The following is a 19,607-nucleotide window of genomic DNA, read 5'->3' on the forward strand; positions in this document are numbered from 1 at the left end:
TCATAACATTAAACTTGCCGCTATGCTCATCTTAAAGCAATGCTTCTGTGACATTAAGTGCATTCACAAGGTTATGCAGCCATCACTGCTCTAAGTTCCCGTAGTAGTTGCTCCAAATGGAAACTCCGTATCCATTAAGAAACCACTCCCTTGGATGTGAGGGCGATCTGGCTGCGACATCTGTCAGCCCATTGATCGCCAGGGTTGATTCGGCTGATCTGGCTGGCTAGGCAGGTGTCCCCCTCCTCCCTCACCGATCCATGTGCGTCCCTCCCGAAGCTGCGCGCTCGGTAGAAGAGGACGACCTTCCCGCCCCCCCCCCCCCCATGAGAAGACCGGGCTTCGGGCAACAAGGGTATACGAGTAGCTGCGCTCCCCTGCTAGAACCTCCAAACAAGCTCTCAAGAAACCACTCCCTATTCTCCCCACTCCCACCCCACCCAGTCCTTGGCAGTCACTGTGTTTTCTATCTATGAATGTGCTTATTCTGAAAATTTCATTTAAGTGGAATTATGCAATATGTGGCCTTTTGTGTCTGGCTTCTTTCACTTAGCATCTTTCCAAGGTTCATTCATGTTGTAGCATGTATTAATAACTTCCTTTCTATAGTTGGATAATATTCCATTTAATGGATGTACCACATTTTGTTTTTATCCACTTATCTGTAGATGGACATTTGGGTTGTTTCTACCTTTTGGCTATTGTGAACAATGATGCTATGAACGTTCATGCACAGGTATTGGTTTGAATACCTATTTTCAATGGAATTGTTGAGTCATATGGTAATTCTATGTTTAAATTATTATTGAGGAACCACTATTTCCCACAGTGGCTGCACCGTTTTGCATTCCTACCAGCTATGCACAAGTGTTCCATTTTCTCTGCATCCTCACCAACACTTCTTTCTGTTTGTGAGTGTGAATGCCTAGTGGTAGGAATTCTGGAACTGTCCCATGATGTCCCTCTTAGTGTAAATGTGATCACCTCTTTGATCTTCTCAATGATTGGAGTTTCATTCTTATCATGGTTAATCTTTAACAAAAACCTCAGGTTCTCTGCCCTTTTATTCTTGGTTGCCTTTCTCAGACCCCAAGTTCTCTCCTGTTCCAGCATGCTTGGAACTGTAGTCTTTCTGACGCTGCTCTGGGCTCAGAAAGTGGGGACCAGACAAACAAGTGAAGCCTAGACTTGAAGGCTTGACTTTGTCTACAGACCGGACATGCCCAGCCCCAAATCCCAGGACTGATTGGTAGGAGGCAGGTATTTATTTCAAACATAGGCAGCTGTCCTCCCTATCACCTCATAGCTCCATGCTCCCCAACTTCACCTGGGTGCCTCCCTGGCTGTATGCCCTTCAGCAAATTACTTCATCTCTTCTCTCAGTTCCAACTATACTTGTGGCTAATTAAAGTACCTACTTCAGAAGGTTGCTATGAAACAAGTTTATATATGCAAAGTGCTTAGAAGAGAATTAGCTAAAAGATGAAATGCTACCTACCTGGTGGTAGTGCAGGGTCATTGTCCTGGTGCTCAGCAAATCAGGTCCTGCCCATCTCTAGAATGAACATTTCGACACAGTGGGAGCCAGCATAGTTTATGGATACTGAAGGTCGGAAGGTTCTCGACTGACTTTAAGGATTAGGAGGAAATATGAGCCCCCTTGAGTTTGTGGCCATAGTAAGAGGCAGCTGGCCTTTGAGCAAAGCCCCAGAACGTGTTTCCAGCCTTTGCCCTCCCCTGGCTGTGGGTGCCCTGCACACCCTCCAAAGAGCCCCGTGCTGGCTGCTGACCACAGCTCCCTGGGTGTCCTAGGAAGCCTTTCACACCTTTTGATTGTCTAAAATTTTACTTTGACTTAATATTTTTGGTTATTTTCAAATCGGAACTAAATACAATTTCCAGAGTATCCACTCTTGTTTTGTTGCCGAGGAAGAGAAGTGGTAGGCCTTTCTTTATTTTAGGTTTTGTATTTAATATTTTATTTTTGGATACATTTACATGAAACTTTTATCAGCAAACATAAAGATGCACTTATGTTTTATCTACATGTAGTATGTCTACAGACACAAATACTATAGTTTTCCGGTAAGTAATTTACACCTTGCTATTATATCCTTTTCTGTCATGAAGATTAGTATGACTCTATACACCGCTCCGAATAAATGAATGCATCAGCATTTAGCCTTGAGGAGTTCAATGTAATTTTCATCGTGATAAATTGCATAATAAGCAAGAAAATGTTTGCTTATTAATCTGAAACAAGATTTAGATTGAAAATGGCCTTTTCCACCCATGACACACTTGGCACAGGCTGCAGGAGGACTGAGGGGAGAAAGGGGGTTATGGGAGCACCTCATGCTCACAGTCTCCTCTGCCGCCCCTGTGTACCTGCCTCACTGTGGACATGATTCCTGTGCTCAGCTGCCTGCTCGCGGCGGCAGTGTCCAGTTGGCTTCATTAAGAAGCGTTTGCTTTGTAAAATTTCAGTTGGTGTTTATTGACAAAGAAAGCACAGGCAGTGGTTTCCTCTTTCTTCCCATTCTTGTGAGTCGATGAGGGATGGGGTTTGGGGGAGGGGCCTGCTACCTGGTCTGGGGAGTGCATCTTATAGCAGTTTCCTTCTTCCTTCCTCTCCTGCATATGGACTCCTCTATCAGAGATGACTCCCGGGAGGTCTGCAAAAACTGTATATGGCTCAAGATGAATAGGGAGTTTTCCAGAATGATCAAATGCCTTTATTTTAGAAATGTGACTTTGAATTTTCCATCTTTGAAATCAAAATCTCACCAGTTATTTTCTAATGTTTTCAAATATTTTGCACAATTTTAAACTATGTTTATTAACTAGCGGCTAATGTGTGGGAGGAACAGTGTTAGATAGTATACGTACATTGTTGTAAAGTTTCAGACAACAAAGACCCTGTCTCCAAGGCACTTGGAGTCTTACAGGAAAGGTCAGACCTGCCTGGACACAGCACGGTATGAAGGGAGGACGAGAGGAAGGGGTCTGACGGTCAGAGCATGAGGAGATGGACAGCGGGTGATCAGAGAGTGCGCACAGAGAGCTTCATGTGGGTGCTTATGAGGAGAGGAGGGGAAGGACAAGGACGTGCCAGTGGACAGAGATGGGACAGCACAGGTGTGCCTGGAAGATGCCGAGTAGTGAAAGTAAATGTCCGCTCTTAACGAATTTTATCCATTTCTGACAGAACTTAAACTGTGGCATGCTTCTGTCTAAACTCTAGCATGATTTCCTTCCTAGTTACGTCTGGGGAATAGAATTAGGGTGAAAGGGAACACTGGTTTTGCCTTTTACTTTATAAAAAGAGTGTTAGTGAGTTTCTTCCTTGCTTTAGCACCTGCCACAAGTTCTGTGCTACACAGTCCACAAGTGTTCCCATTGAATAGAGGTAAGCTCAAGAAATAGGCATTATCATTCCCATTTCGCAGATGAGAAAAATAGGAATCTTCTCTCTTCTTGTCCACAGTAAAATGCTGGGGTTCAGACTCAGGTCTCACTGACTCTAAAAACCATGCTTTTACCAGGGTGCCACGTAGCATTCAAAATCTAATACCCACACCTTGGCTGGTGTGGCTCAGTTGGTTGGGCATTGTCCTGTGCACCAAAAGGTTGCTGGTTCGATTCCCAGTAGGGCACATGCTCAAGTTGTAGGTTCGATCCCCTGGTGGGGACATACAGGAGGCAGCCGATCAATGTTGTGCTCTCACAATGGTTTCTCTGTTCTCCCTTCCTCTCTCTCTAAAAATCAATAAACTGTTCTTAAACAACAAAAAAATCTAACACCCACAGAATTACAGACCAACCGAGTAGTAAATTAAAAGCAACCTAATAAAAGGATGTAGAGTGGTCAGCTCAGTGTACTTTTCAGATTTTTAAGGTATAGTTAATGAAATTATCTTCATTGAGAATTTTGTGCCTTCTAGAAGTTAAAAGCCTATTTAAAGATGAGATAAGCTTCTTGACTGCTTTGGCTATGTGTTATGCCAAATATTGCATAGCTAATGTATAAGAATAAATATTCTCATTTATTCATAACTATCAAGTGATTTACATGCAATACACATTTTAATAATGTCATAGAATTTTAGAGATAAAAATCTTCCTCAACAACATCTTACCCAGTACCCTCAATATGCTATTAATTAAAAATAAGGTTTAGAGAGATTAAGCAACTTGTCTGAGGCCACAATGGTACTCTAAGAGCTATGACGATGACCTGGGTCTCCCGACTCCCACTTTGCTGTGCCCATACCATATAATTATGCCACCCTTTCTATGGCAACTGACCCACTGGCAGAAGCAGATGGGAGGGATTTTTTTAAGTGAATGATTATGGGGCAGCTCATTCATGATGCACTGTTTAATTCAAAACGGAGGCTGCACTGCATCGAAAGCATAGGTTGAGTCACCCTAGCTAGCTGTGGGGAAAATAGAAAAATGTACTATTATATTTCTTACAAATATAATACTACAGTTATATATATATTAGTAGCTCGCTGCCGCTTGCCTCAGCTGGCCACCAAGCCCACCGCTGCCTGTAGCTCTCTGCCCTGCCCTCTTGTAGCTCTCAGCTGCTTGTAGCTCAGTGACCTGCCCTCCTCGTGATCAGTCATTACTGTCAGAGTGTAACGACCATTTGCATTTTACCTCTTTATTATATAGGAGGATATATTGGTAAAGTGTTAGAAACAGTATAAAATTCTACTTTATAAAGGAATGGAAAAGTCCTTGTGTTTTTGGCTAGACTTACATTGCTATGTGGTGTGGTGTGTGATTTTGATTTCATTTTCCTAGTTCATGTTGCAGGGCCTTACCCTGAAAGGGGGCAGCAGAGTAGGGCTGGCCTGGCTGCTGAAGGGGGCCAATCTCTCCCCTCACACGCCCATGCCTGAGGGGTCTGAGTAAGTGCACAAGACCATTGCTTTTCTGGAATACTCAGTTTGCCAAACATTAAGATAGAAATGTGTTCTCTCTGGAAGCTACTCATGCTTTACTAACACAGAGACAAGCACCATATGTTAGAAAGATTCTCTTTAAACAAAATGGAGTTGGAGAAAAAGAGGTAGTATTTGAATTCTTTATCAAAAGCCAACTGGGAGTAGAGAACGGAACACATCATATAAACACTAAGGTGCTTTAAAATTCTGTGTTCAAACTATTTTTCCTATTCAGGTTACATTTATTTTTAATAGAAAATTTATAATCTGAGGAAACCATTAAACCAAATCATGTCAGCATAGTTTTATTTATGATGAATGTATATAGCATATACTACATAGGTCTGAAAAATAAGCATGTGTTGGAGGAATTGCCATCTTTGAGTTTAGGAAATTAATGTCACCTATGAATTATCAAATTAAGGTCCAATATGACAGAGAGAAGTTGAAGATTCCTTATTACATTAAAGACAATTGTTAACACAGCTTCTTTACCAGGAAGGGTAAGCTGAATTCCCAGATGTTATGTAATTAAGTATGCATTTTCTAGATAATGTTAGTGTTTGTTTTTGATGGGGAGTGTTTTCAATGCCCTGTTATTGTTTGTCCTAGTCAGCGTGGGCTGCCATAACAAAATACCATAGACTTGGTGACTTGAACAAAAGAAATTTATTTCTCACAGTCCTGGAGGCTTAGAAGTCTAAGATCAAGATGCTGGCAAAGCAGATTTCATGCTGAGGTCTCTACTCGGCTTCTGGGTGACTGCTCTGTGCTGTGTCTTCACGTGACTTCTTTGTGTTCGTGACCAGGGAGAGAGACCCAGCAAGCTATCCAGTGTCTTATAAGGGCACGAATCCCATCATGGGGGCCCCACCCTCATGGCCTCATTTGCCCCCAATTACCTCCCAAAGGCCCATCTCTAAATACCATCACAGTAGAGTTTGGGGTTTCACAATATGAAATTTAAGGGGGACACAAGTATTTAGTCCATTGCACTGTTGAATGTGACTTGTGGGCTATTCAATGAAAGTTTTAAGTATTTTCCCCCCTGAATATTCCCTTACAGCATTCCTTTATTTGATAGATGGGCAAGACTGACAATTGTAGGCAGTGACATTTAACTGAAGTGGTCTTATATGTAACTTTTAAAATGCTTTTACCACAATGAAATAAGGATTAGGGCAGGATTAACGAGCAGTCATGTAAGGAATGAGTGTGGACAGAGTGGGCCATTTTTCTATTCATGTTTTTATTTATAATATCTATCATCTCTGGTATTTCATTTTGGATGTGTATACTGAAATGCTGAGTAAAATAGAGAGTGTGTCATATCATATTTTTTTAGAATAAAGACTGAAACCAAAGCCCCTACCTATAAGCCTGTATAACAAATGATATGCATCACAGCCAGATAAGCAGAATCTGATAAAAAGAGTGAGTTCTCTGTGTACGTGCAGCTTCCAGAATGAGGCAGACACCCCTTTAATTTCAAGCCCCTAATAATATGATCCTTCTTCAGTTAGTTAGAATCTATCACACGCCATGCACTCTTGACTTTAAAGAGAACTACATGCAGAATTAGACTGTGCCCATTGGGACTACCAGATCAATTACTTTGACTTCATTGCCTGGTCAATTCAGTCAAATAACTGGCTTAAGTGATTTTTTTCTGCTGAATCTGCCAGGTAACTTCATTTAGTGCAGAACTATTGAGCTGCCACGTCGTCCAGGGCCTGTACTAGGCACGCTGGGGGGAGACACAGGATTAGAGGGTATGGTCCCAATGGGTCCAGAGTTCACAGTACAAAACTGATTTATAATGCCTGGCAGGATGGGCGTCAGGGCTAAGGGCCCAGAATAAACAGGTGTTGTTGGTGGTGGTTTATATTTCACCAGAAGGTAATTGAGTACTGTAGCAATTGCAGAATACCATGTGGGCCTCCAGGAGAACTGAACAAAGGGGAGGGAAGGGAGAAGGGGAAAAGCACTGGCAAAACACTACGATAGAAACGGGAACAGAATTTTAGGGACCGACCTTGAAATTAGCCTGCCTCAGGAGCACTAGTGTTGAAAAGACTGAGTGATGAATTAGTGAAACTAGATTATGGAGGGCCTGGGGTCTCAGGCCAAGGAGTTTAAGATTTATCTTAGAGGCAGTGGGAGCCACTGGAAGCTTTTAAGCAGGTTAACTGTGGAATGAAGTTGGTGCTTTTGGAAGGTTTCCCTGGTAGTGGCACATTGATGGGGACCCAGAGGACAGAGACGAGGGCTGTCTTCTTCCCCGATGCCTGGGCAACTCCTCTCTGTTATCACACTCACTACCCTCCTGCTTTTACACTGTGGATGCTCTAAAGGTCCCTGCAGAGCTCTGACCTAGAACACAGATCTGTCCACATTGTGCAAGCCTGTGCCCCAGCTGCCAGATGCTGATGGTGGGAATCGCTCAGGTGCACACATTGATGCCTCTACATTCAACTGTTCCAGCTTCCACTGAACTCAGTAGGCAGTGCTTATAATTTTAGGTCTCTAGTTGGCCTCCTTCCCATTTTTCTTTTCTTTTTTTTTTTTTTTTTAAAAAATGTACTAGAGGCCTGTTGCATGAGATTCATGCACGGGGGGGGGAGGGGGCTTGGGGGAGGGTGGTCCCTCAACCCGGCCTGTACCCTCTCGCAGTCCAGGAGCCCTCAGGGGATGTCTGACTGCCCTCTTAGGCCTGCTCCTCGGGCTTAAGTCAGACATCCTTATCACTGCTGCGGAGGTGGGAGAGGCTCCCACCACCGCCACTACCTTCACCAGCTGTGAGCCCAGCTTCTGGCTAAGCAGCGCTCCTGCTGTGGGAGTGCACTGACCACCAGGGGGCAGCTCCTGCATTGAGCGTCTGCCCCCTGGTGGTCAATGCGCATCATAGCGACAGGTCATCTGCTGTTCAGTCGATTTGCATATTAGCCTTTTATTATCTAGGATTTTTATTGATTTCAGAAAGGAAGGGAGAGGAGAGAGAGAGAGAGAGAAACGTTAATAATGAGAGAGAATCATTGATCGGCTGCTTCCTGCACCCTTTTACTGGGGATCGAGCCCACAACCCGGGCATGTACCCTTGACTGGAATCAAACCCAGGACCCTTCAGTCCGCAGGCTGACACTCTATCCACATAGCCAAACCGGCTAGGTCCTCCATTTTTGTATAGCTTCTCTTCTGGACCCCACCACTCATCACCAAACTTGACCACCTCTCCTCCTAGATCTCCAAATTCGGGAGATCCTTTGCTGAGATGGAGGAAGTTTTGTTGTGTGACTAGGCCTTTAACTTGAAGCCCATGGTCTACTGTTCATTGATCTCATTTTCTTTTTGCTTTGTTTCTGGTTGTGGAGGCACCTTGGTCAGAAGAAACATCTGCTGTATGTGTAATATAGGTCAGATGAGGGCTCGGTGTTTTTGCATCTTGGAGCTCATTACATCTTCTCATCAACCTTGTATCCCCGTTTTACAGACACTGTGCTTATTCAGACTAAGGTGGTCACAGGGCACAGCACTAAGGCAGGGGAAATATCCACTTGTCACTGTATCATGAGCCTTGAAAGTCTATCAGCTGATCACCCCCACCCTTAGGTGTACACACACATATGCATATTCATTCATTCTCATTCTTTCTCTCTCCCCTCGACCCCAGACCCTTCTGTGCTTCCACTAAGTGTTCCTTCTCCATACAAGGAGGAGAAGGTGTGGAAGAGAGGACTTAGATGTGGGTGGTGAGTTTGCTGGGATCCTGTTTATGTGACTAGAACTCTGGCTTCCACCTCCAAGAGGTCACCAGCTATGACGCTTGTCCTGCAGAACCAAACCCCATCTCTTAGCACCTAAGGGAGCAGTACAGCCATGAGGAGGGCAGATAGGCACCCAGAGCCATGAAGTTCAGCAGGAGTACCACCTTCTCTATCACTGTATTTTCCTTGATACAACCTGGTTCTGTAGGCAGCCCCCTCACTAACATAGATACCCAGGTTCAAATTCAGCCCGAGGTCTGTTGCCTAAGCTCGGTGGAGCAGGGGCACCTCTCCCCGACCTGTAAAGCCAGTCATGTGCACCCACATTTAGGACTTCATGTAGTTGAACTTGATCTTCCTGAGGACGTTTTGAATCCCAATCCTGGTATTTAATACAGTTGCTCTCACTGACAACTTTAGATGCACACCAGTTGATAACCTTGCACCCCGTATCTTTATTCAAACCACCGTTGATACTGAATAAACAGCTGCAGTGCAAGTGTTGCCGCACACCACCAGAAACCTCTCTCAGGGGTGCAGTTGCCGTTCACCCAAAGCCACTGAGTGAGTCATGTTACCAATCATCAATTCAGTGAACTCTAATATAATAAGCCCCTCCCCCCCTTTACTTCTCCAAAGGTCAGCTCTCCTGAAAGACATTCACTACCACCTTGGCTCTTCACAGAACTTCTCTGGACCTGATTTCTCCATGACATACTGACATCCCTCACTTTGTAGGGCTGTTTGGGGGCAGATACAAGACGACGTGTAATAATAGCATCAGAGGCCTGACTTCAAACCTAGACCTTGGGTTCCAGGCCCAGATTCTTTCCTCTGTATCCATCTTCCAGATGTGGGATGGGCTGCCTGGGAGACAGACTCTCCTTTTCCGTGGCTCACTGCTCAGCAGGGATGCTGCTAAGGGATCGTTTCCAACTCCAATATTCTATGATTTTTATTGATCTTATGAAACGTGATTTAGGTTTGTTCGGATTATTCAATTAACATACCATTTTTGTTTGTCTCAGCCTGTCAATATTATCAACACCTATTCATTCGCATTGATGAAAAAAGGAAACATAGAGAATTTGAACAGTTTAATGAGCATTTGAATGTCTTAAAACATGACTTAAAATATGATCTAAACTTTATGATTATTAAACAATCTAGTCCCAGCACTACTCATAAAGGAAACATTTCTTTGGCTGAATTCTCAATATTAAAGTTTAATTCAGAGAGGAAACTCGCTAAGCTACCCCGCCTTCCTCTCCTGCTGAGCATCTTTCCAGCCCCTACAGAGACTGCTGGCATCAAGATTTTCCATGGGGGGACGTGCCCCCCAATGCATTCCTTCTGTTGATTGTTCAATATGTGTGTTTTCCTTTCAGCTCACATCTTTCTTTTTAGTGGTAAACATCAAAGGAAGGTTCTCCATCCTCTCTCCTGTGAGTTCCTGCTTTGACAGTTATACTCTCAAAGATTTAAGCAGCATAACAGTCACAAAGAAATTATAAGCAGAATTTTCTATAATCAATTTACTTTCTTTTAGCAAAGACAGGAATGCCTACATAATGCATCTTTATTTTCAACTAAAACTAAAAATGATTCTCAGAGCAATTACAGAACTACCGATAGACTTCTTGAGAATTTTTAGTCAATGTATCCTGTTTACACATGCAGCACACAGACTTCTTTAATTAGAGCAGGTCAGATGTGCTTATAATTTCATGTGGATATCTATAATAATAAAAGCGTAATATGCTAATTAGACCAGACAGCCAAACGACCTTCCGGATGTCCTTCCAGATGTCCTTCTTGACGAAGCCCCCATAGCGGGGGGCCGAGGCAGAGGTGGTTAGGGGCTATTAGGCAGGCAGGCAGAGTGATTAGGGGTGATCAGGCAGGCAAGCGAGTGTTTAGGGGTGATCAGGCAGGCAGGCAGAGTGGTTAGGGGCTATCAGGCAGGCAGGCGAGTGGTTAGGGGTGATCAGGCAGGCAGGCGAATTCGGGATCGGGCCTAAACTAGCAGTTGGACATTCCCTGAGGGGTCCCGGATTGCGAGAGGTTGCAGGCCAGGCTGAGGGACCATCCCCTGCCCCTCTGCCCTGCGCATGAATTTCGTGCACCGGCCTCTAGTTTAATATAAAAAGTATTTAACTAGAGAGACAAACTATTATTGGGTCTCTTATTGAATAACAAAATACACCTTGCATACAGTTAATGTGTGGATCACATGCTACATTTTAATTAAAAGTCTATACTTTCCATAGTACTCTGTATAAAAGAAGCTTTGAAACAGTGATATCATTTGTATGTTTTAGGGATGGCAAAAGAATAGAAATAACATCACTCTTCTATCAGGACATTCTCACAGTTCCGAAAGGTTTATTTTGTCATGTGCATAGTCTTGTGTATAGCCTGGACAATGCCAGACTTAGTATCAGTTACTATAATATTTTTATTAATATGAATTAACTATTGGCAAAGCATGCTGATTAGTGGTAGATTGGTTCTAAAGGTATTAAGTGTGGGATTAAACCAGCAGTACTAAGGATATTTTAAACTACAAATAATATACAAGCTAAAAATAATCTTGTCATTCTCAGTCCAATTTCATGGACAGGAGTGAATTTTACTACCTTTCAGATCTGTGACCTTAAATATAGCCTTTTAATGTGGCCTCATAAACAAAATTACCTTTAACTTTTTTAAGGAAAGAAATGGAAAATTTCCGCAAAATGTTTGTTCTTGCCTTATTCTGAGCTTTGTGATATGTATTCAGAACTAGTTCTTGATAATTTGTTAACAAGGGGTTTGTAACACTTTGGACAGATGCACATACTGTTTTCAATCTTCACGGTTAATTATTCGATTTTGTATTTGATGCCAGAACACCCTGACTCCTAATCACTGCTCATTGTTGCAAGTCCATTATGTTCTAACTGTCTGAGTGCTCCCATTGACCTTGAACTGACATTATAAGCTGTGTCTAATCTTTTCAGTCTATATTTCTAATGCTTCTTTTCTTTTTTCCTTTTTTCCTGCTCCCTGTTTAGCATCACAATGGGGCTGCCTCTGAGCCCAGCAGCTGACTCCGCCCGCTCGGCCAGGCATGCCCTCTCCCTCATTGCCACTGCCAGACCACCGGCCTTCCTCACCACCATAGCCAAAGAGGTGAGTGGAACTTCAGGGCTCTGTCCTCGCATTTAGAGGGATTATTGGGCATTGTGAGCTGAGGGTCCGTATCCACAAATCATCCTGCCAGTTTGTTCTAGAACACTGCAAGTTAATAATTTTGTCCTGCAATGAATGCATCTGTACCTGTGGCCACACCAAATTCCACAGTGGCCCAGTCATTACTCTCTGCTTTTCTATTCATTTCTGTTCTAGAAGTTCATTCACTTGGAAATATTTAACAATAATTCTTCAATCTGATAGAGCAGGCTTATTCAAAATAAAATACAGGGCGGGACAAAAGTGTTACAGTTGGGAGTACATGGAACACATCATTTATTCTTAAATTATTATTTATTAATGATTGCATTATTTTCCATATGAACCACTGTAAACTTACTTTTGCCCACCCTGTATATTAAAGGTCTTTACATTTTTCAAGTGTATCTACCTGTAATCAAAACCAGACTTCTTATTTCACATTGGCTCTCCAACTGTAAACAAAAATGTAAGCCATAAACTTGCTAATTGTTTTTCCTATTACATGTCACAAATAAAGACTTGAATACCAATTGATTCCCACATTCTTAGTGTTCCAACTAATTGCCCACATCTAACTGAGGAAGTAGTAAGAAACAATGGACCAATTATAGGATCTTCCCATAGGCCTCAGTAGTGGGAGGACAGGAAAGGATGATGGCTCCTAAGTGTCTTAAGGGTCTATTCCGTTTCAGCCTGAGGAACGTGCAGACTCCGTGTTTGTGGGGTATGGGCCCTGTCTGAGTTGTTTTTCCTGTAGCTGTGATGAGTTTTTAAAATACTAAATAAATACTTCTGAGTCCGCTCTAATAACCTGGAACCTATTGGGCCTGTGTCTGCCGCAGGGCCATCCAGAATAGGCACTCAGCAAATAATTGTGACATGAAGGCAGCTAGAAGGGAGGAAGGGAGGTCCTAACAGCAGGCTGTATGGGTTTATAAGAAGCAGTGGGACTTTGAATTCATAGCTAAAATAAATTTGAAGACTTAAAGGTGTGTGTTTTTTTAATAGTGCACAGTGTTAAAGTGACAGATGTCTTTAAAATATACATATATGTATGTATGCGTTTATATCTTTTATAGATATGATATATTTGTACAAAGTGTATGTATGTATAAATGAATAGACTTAGGGAATTTTTTTACGAGTTTTTCTCATCAGTGGAATATGCACAGATAGTAATATTGAATATGCTGCATAAGCCTTACCTCAGTCTGACCACATGTACAGGTGCTATAAACACCAGGCATTAAACGGTCTCTTTAAAGAAAGTAAAAAAGTATTTATATTAATTGTGTTTTTTACTTAATTTGCACCGTATACATATATGAGTATTTTTAAATGAACTGTTAGAAGAGCCATGCTTTGAATTTATTCTATTCCAGCACTTGGTTAGAAGGTAATTTTTAAATATTTTAATGTAATAGTCCACATTTATTACCTTTTAAAAACAAGTTTTCCACTTCACTTCGAGTTTTTGAGTAAAATACTGAAGCATTTCTCTCTGTGATTGAGTCCCCTACGCCATCCCCATACCCACTCTCCGCTGGCCAGTCCAGGGCCCACCGATGCTCTCTCTCCTCTGAACCATGTAAGACTTACAATTTGTATGGGGAAAATCACACTAAACTTACATTACTTACAGTGCTCTTTATTTTTTAAGGCATGCTTATTTTAATTTACCAACTTGATTGTAAAGCACCCAGCATGGTGCCTGAGACCTAGTAAGTGCCATATAAACATCACTTACTGTGATTACTTGAGAGCAAGTATCATGTCTTACATTTGCTGAAGCCCTTAACTGCTCTCCACCTCAGTGCCATATATACCAACCTCACAAACCTTCAGTCTGTCTTTCCTTGAGAAATGTCATGGTAATATTGTATTAAAGTCTTATGTATCCAGGAACTTAGAGAATTTAATTAGAGAAGATTTAACTGGGTTTTTATTCTACTAAAATACCTTCTTTTGCGATCAGAAGTATTTCCTGACTCACCCCAGGAGTTTGTTCTTGTTGATTTTTTACGCATCTACTGTAATAATAATTTCCAGTGGCTAGAAGTGTGAAACTCTATCAAGGGTCCACCACATCTATATAGCACGGAATGTCTCCACAGGTCCACAGACACACTGCTCTGGCCGCGAACACCCAGTCGCAGCAGAATATACACACGACCGCTCTCGCACGAGCTAAAGGGGAAATTCTGAGAGTCATTGAAATTCTCATTGAAAAGATGCCCACAGATGTTGTGGATCTTCTTGTGGAGGTAAGAATACCCTGTTTTAAATGACACATCAACAGCCTGAATGAAATATTCCAGTGGAGTAATACACATCTCTAAAAGAGACCTTATTTAAATTTCCTCAAAAATCAAAGCGATTGCTGTGTTCATGTATCATTCACCTGGAATTAATTGGTCTACGTTAGAGTAATTTGTAAAGGTCATGTTCTATTTGGCATCTTCCATTATAAATAAAACAAAACACATACAGTATGCTTGAATAAAAGTCACTATCCTGCATAAAAATATGAACAGCTTTTAAAGGAAATAAGTGGTTTCTTTATTTTATTGCATTGTCTTATAAATGTTTTTCGCAGGTAAAAGGTAGCCTGCAGTATAAAGTAAATATACTTTATTTTTTAAGTAAATATTAAAATTAAACTGCCTAGAATTTCCATGGGCAAGTGAGGCCTAAGTTAATAATTTAAATTTGGAAAATTAAGAATTTGAAATTAATTTTAGATTTGTATCCTTCCTATAAAGGTTATGGACATCATTATGTACTGCCTCGAAGGATCTCTAGTTAAAAAGAAAGGTCTTCAGGAGTGTTTCCCAGCCATCTGCAGGTAAAGAAGCCTTCGATAGCACTCAAAATAATGTCAGTACCAAATAATTGTTAAGAAATCTTGAACATGGTTAGTAGTCTTGCTCAGTTAGAAATCCAATCATTAATTAATATCTGCTTGCTTTCTAAAACAATTTAGATGGTCTATAATAAAAACACAACATGAAAAAGTTTTCTCAAAACTTAAGAAATGAATACGATACCATCTATTGAATGTGCCTGTATTCTTACATCGGTACTCAAATGAACATTTACATGAAAAAAAGGAGAGGGAGGAAGCTTCTGACATGAGAGGGAAAATATACTTGGCAGTCCATAGAACGCTTTATGCCACATTTTTAAAAAATATATATTTTATTGATTTTTTACAGAGAGGAAGGGGGAGGGTTAGAGAGTTAGAAACATCGATGAGAAAGAAACATCGATCAGCTGCCTCCTGCACACTCCCTACTGGGGATGTGCCCACAACCAAGGTACATGCCCTTGACTGGAATCAAATCTGGGACCTTTCAGTCCGCAAGCCAAAGCTCTATCCACTGAGCCAAACTGGTTAGGGCCCTTTATGCCACATTTTTGTTGGTAAATTTTATTTTTAACTTAAGGCCAGCATCTACATATTGTATGTGTTTTGCCTATGAGAAAGCAAGAAAAGAAGCTAAGAGCAGTTAAAACTTTTATAAACAGCACTGAATACAGTAACTATAACCTTAAGAATTTTATGTGTATAGCATATAATTGTTATGAAATGAAGATTTTTAAAATTTCAAAATGTAGTAACATTATATTTATTTTCCTTTTAAAAGAGCAACCAGTTGGTTATAGTTACATAACATTTTTCTTTTTAAGACAAGTTCAGTGATTTTAGTTATTTTTGCTCAGTTCTATGAGTACCTTGTGGTGGAATGCTTTGTTTTAGGCTCTACATTTCCTGAGAGCAGTGACATTACACTATGCATCTTTACGTTTTCTGTATTCCCGAGTATTATGGCAAGCATTTGATGAATTAATTACTGCACTCTATAAGCATGCTCATGTATTTTACATTTTTACAATAGGTTTTATATTTTAGTCTCTTTCTGATTTACACCATCCAGAAGTTAAAATATGAAGACACATAAGAAAAGACTGTGTTGCATTATACATGTGTACAGATGCATATTTTCTTGTGATATACATTAGGCATAATAGAATACTGTAATTTTTTAACATCATGCCACATTAATTCTGGTTTATGTTCTCTTTGTTAAAAAGTGTACACAGTGGATTCTTTTACGCAGATAGTTGATATTAAGAATTAATGTAGCTGTTATAGTCCCAGTCTATTGTTCTTTAAGGAAATGTCTAAGTGAAAATGGTCATTTGTCTGTCACCTAGTGGAGGTGAGGAAGCGTTTTTACTAGGACTGATCTTACTGAATACTAGCAAAGCATTCCTTACAGCACCAGTCACTGCTGTGTGAACAAGCCTCCGGGAGTTAAGGTGAGGAATCCGTGGTGCTTACAGGGCCCAAGTCTTCCCTTTGCCGGAGGGCAGCCTCCTCCCCAAGCAGTGTCCTCAGTTCCTTGGGTCACCTTTGTTTGCTGCACATCCACGTTTGATTCCTATTGTTTAATCACCAGAGAGTAAGGATCCTGCTTCAATGCTAAGGAAGCAGGTGTCTAAACTGAATGCTTAGTACCAGTGTTTTTCTGATTGACAGAAAGCAATTTTTTTTTGTTTATTCATTTAATAACATTTATTGAACACCTACTGTGTATCAAGTACTAGCTAGGCTCTGGGGATACAGTGATGAATGAGATGATATCCTGAAGAAGCACAGGATCTCATGTAATTATAAAGATAAATAATGCCAGGGGGCTGTGTCATGTGCTGGAGTAGAATTACATACCAGGGACAGGGTTGGACAATAAATGGAGTGCTGAACTCTGGATATGGGAATCTTAGGAAGATTCACAAAGGAGAAGGCAGACCAATAATAGTATTTGTGACAATGATTTGCTAAAAGGGACTGCCAGGTGAAGAGAAGGGTTTGTTCTCAGGGGGTTGGGTGGTGGTGATAGACGAGGTGGTGAGTTTGGGGAACACTTCACCGAGGGGCTGTTGGGGTGGTGGGCTTTGCAGAATGAATGGGCACGTGCATCTCGAGTCGCACAGAGAACCAGACCAGCAGATGTTGAGGGCACAAAAGTATACAGTGAGTTTGATAAGTGCTGTGTCGTCTTGGCTAGAATGTAGGCTGAGGATGGAAGTCTAGTATAGTACTTTGAATTTCAAATGAAGGAATTAGGCCATTATTCTATAAGCAAAGGGAAGTCAGCAAAGTTTAAGCAAAAATGTGTAATTCTTTTCCCAGAACAGTTTATAAGACATAACTTTATGAAACACCAGATTTATAAAAAAACAGTTGTTGACTATCTCTTATGAATTATGTCAAATATTATTTTTGCTGTGAGTGTATAAGCCACATAGGCCTACTTATTTAAGAGTCAACCCATAAACATAGAAAGATTATTAACAATGTAAGGTTGTAGCTTATGCCAAATGTGAGTAGGAAGAGACAATATATTATGGATTGTTAGATGGGACCTCAAAAGTTTTACAATGCCACCCTTAGTTTTTAAAGACTTGCCCTTAGCATCATGGAAGGCCGGCCAAGGATTATACCTTCAGACTGATCATCAAATGGCTCTTACCTAAAACTCAGTAAAAAAAAAAAAGAGAGAGAACACTTAGAGCAGTGGTTCTCAACCTTCCTAATGCCGTGACCCTTTAATACAGTTCCTCATGTTGTGGTGACTCCCAACCATAAAATTATTTTCGTTGCTACTTCATAACTGTAATTTTGCTACTGTTATGAATCATAATGTAAATATCTGATATGCAGGATTTATTTTCATTGTTACAAATTGAACATAATTAAAGCATAGTGATTAATCACAGAAACAATATATATGTGTTTTCTGATGGTCTTAGGCGACCCCTGTGAAAGGGTCGTTCGACCCCCAAAGGGGTTGCGACCCACAGGTTGAGAACCGCTGACTTAGAGCTAATTAAGTGGACACACGGTCCATTTATTCCTCTCCATGTTCTAGTGTATATCCCGAGATTAAACACAAGCATCAGAGAGCTGCGTGTTTGGGCCCCATTTCTGGTCTCCTTCAGAGTGGTGCTCCCACGTCCCTCTGAGCATCATGCCAGCAGTTTGCAGAGCCTCCCAAGGGTGTCAGAAGGAGATGGCGAGTGCGTTTATTGTGGGTCATGTTTCTGTCATACATTGTTTAAGGTCCCTTCTATGAAGACTCAGTCAAGACATTTCTTTTAAATCACAGTGTTGGGCATTTTTTGTTTGTTTTGTCCAAGGAACTAGTATGTGAGTCTGGTTTTGTTTTCCACATTACCAGTATTGTTAAATTAAAGAATTTTGCTTTGGCCATAGGCAGCTCAAGCCCAAATTCCTGCCTAATTTTAGTAAATTATGACTTACACCCCCCATTCTCTTCACCTCATCTTCATACCTTAGGCCTGTCTTTTCTTTTTGCTATTTTATGTCTATAAGTATCCCTAATTACTTTACATAGTATGAGTATGTATATGTTTGTGTGTACATATATTATTTATGTGAAATATATACACATTTTAAATTTTATTTCATAAGCCATGGAAACAAAAATAATACTTATACACATAATATGAATTATTATTTTTTCCTAAAAATAAAACACAAAGGTTCTTTTTATTAACTGAAATATCCTCGATCTTCCTGGAGTAGTTTATGTACCTGTAGAATTTTTCTATAATATAGTTAGAAAAATATATAAAAATCAGATAATTTTAACTGCTGTGTAAGTTTTATAGTCATAGATTTGTTTATTTATGTGTTTATTTTTTAATCTTCACCCAAGGATATTTTTCCATTGATTTTTAGAGAGAGTGAAAGAGAGAGGGAAAAACTGAGAGAAATATCTATGTAAGAGAAACACATTGATTGTTTGCCTCCTGCATGTGCACTTGATGGGAACCGAACACAGGACCCTTCAGTCCGTAGGCCATGCTCTATCCAGTGAGCCAAACCAGCCAGGGCAATAGGCATAGATTTAAATATTTTCTAATAATTCACATTGTAGTTCTTATGGCTATTATTAATAATATAGTGGCGTCCATTAATAATACAAGAAAATTACTTAGATTTTAATGCTCTTGAGAAAACGCAGCACCCACATCCTTCAAAACACAGTTACACAAAAACAGTTCTGCCAGATTTTTCATCACTATACCAATAAGGCTATATGATTATATAAGAATTAAATAGCATTTTTTTAGAACACAATCTATTAGCAACAAGATCGTTGCAACATTGAATTAATTTTATGTTTATCAATAAGCAGAGTAAGAAGTACAATAAAGTAACATTTAAGAAATGAATGTCTTAGATTTTCTCCCATCTCATTGGACTTTGCTTTGCCTTTGTCAGTCTCTCAGATGATCTTCAAAAAGGCACCATCCAGCACTGGACATCTATTATTCTTAGGGGGTTCTGAGTAATTTACATTTAATTGCCTGGGGAATAAATAATGCATCAACCTCAGTTAAAAATACCCTGGGCACTAAGAACATAGAATTAACCCTCTTTCAAGTCTCGGGAAGGTCAACATCACTGAAGTTTCCTCAGAATTCAGTGTTAAGATTTCGTTCTTAGTTGCTCTGTTACTGAACTTGAATATTCTTGTGAAGCCCCTCATAGTAGCCCAGCCAACACTGAGCCTGTCATGCTTGACGCAGTTTAATGAATTATTTCTCTTTCGGTCACCATGTAAACTCTGACTCA

At 40.6% G+C, this 19,607-nt stretch overlaps 1 protein-coding gene across 8 annotated transcripts in view; it reads left to right on the forward strand.

Annotated features, from left to right (window-relative positions):
• Window positions 1-19,607, forward strand: part of WDR7 (WD repeat domain 7) — a 285,950-nt gene that overhangs the window by 203,601 nt on the left and 62,742 nt on the right. For all 8 annotated transcript variants that reach the window (XM_023752617.1, XM_014454396.2, XM_023752616.1 and 5 more), the window contains 3 exons: window positions 11,779-11,896; window positions 14,053-14,202; window positions 14,701-14,783. In XM_023752617.1, coding sequence (XP_023608385.1) covers window positions 11,779-11,896; window positions 14,053-14,202; window positions 14,701-14,783 — 351 coding nt within the window. The remainder of the gene's footprint in view (window positions 1-11,778; window positions 11,897-14,052; window positions 14,203-14,700; window positions 14,784-19,607) is intronic.

This window comes from Myotis lucifugus, unplaced genomic scaffold (assembly GCF_000147115.1).
Source record: "Myotis lucifugus unplaced genomic scaffold, Myoluc2.0 scaffold_36, whole genome shotgun sequence".
NCBI lineage: Eukaryota > Metazoa > Chordata > Mammalia > Chiroptera > Vespertilionidae > Myotis > Myotis lucifugus.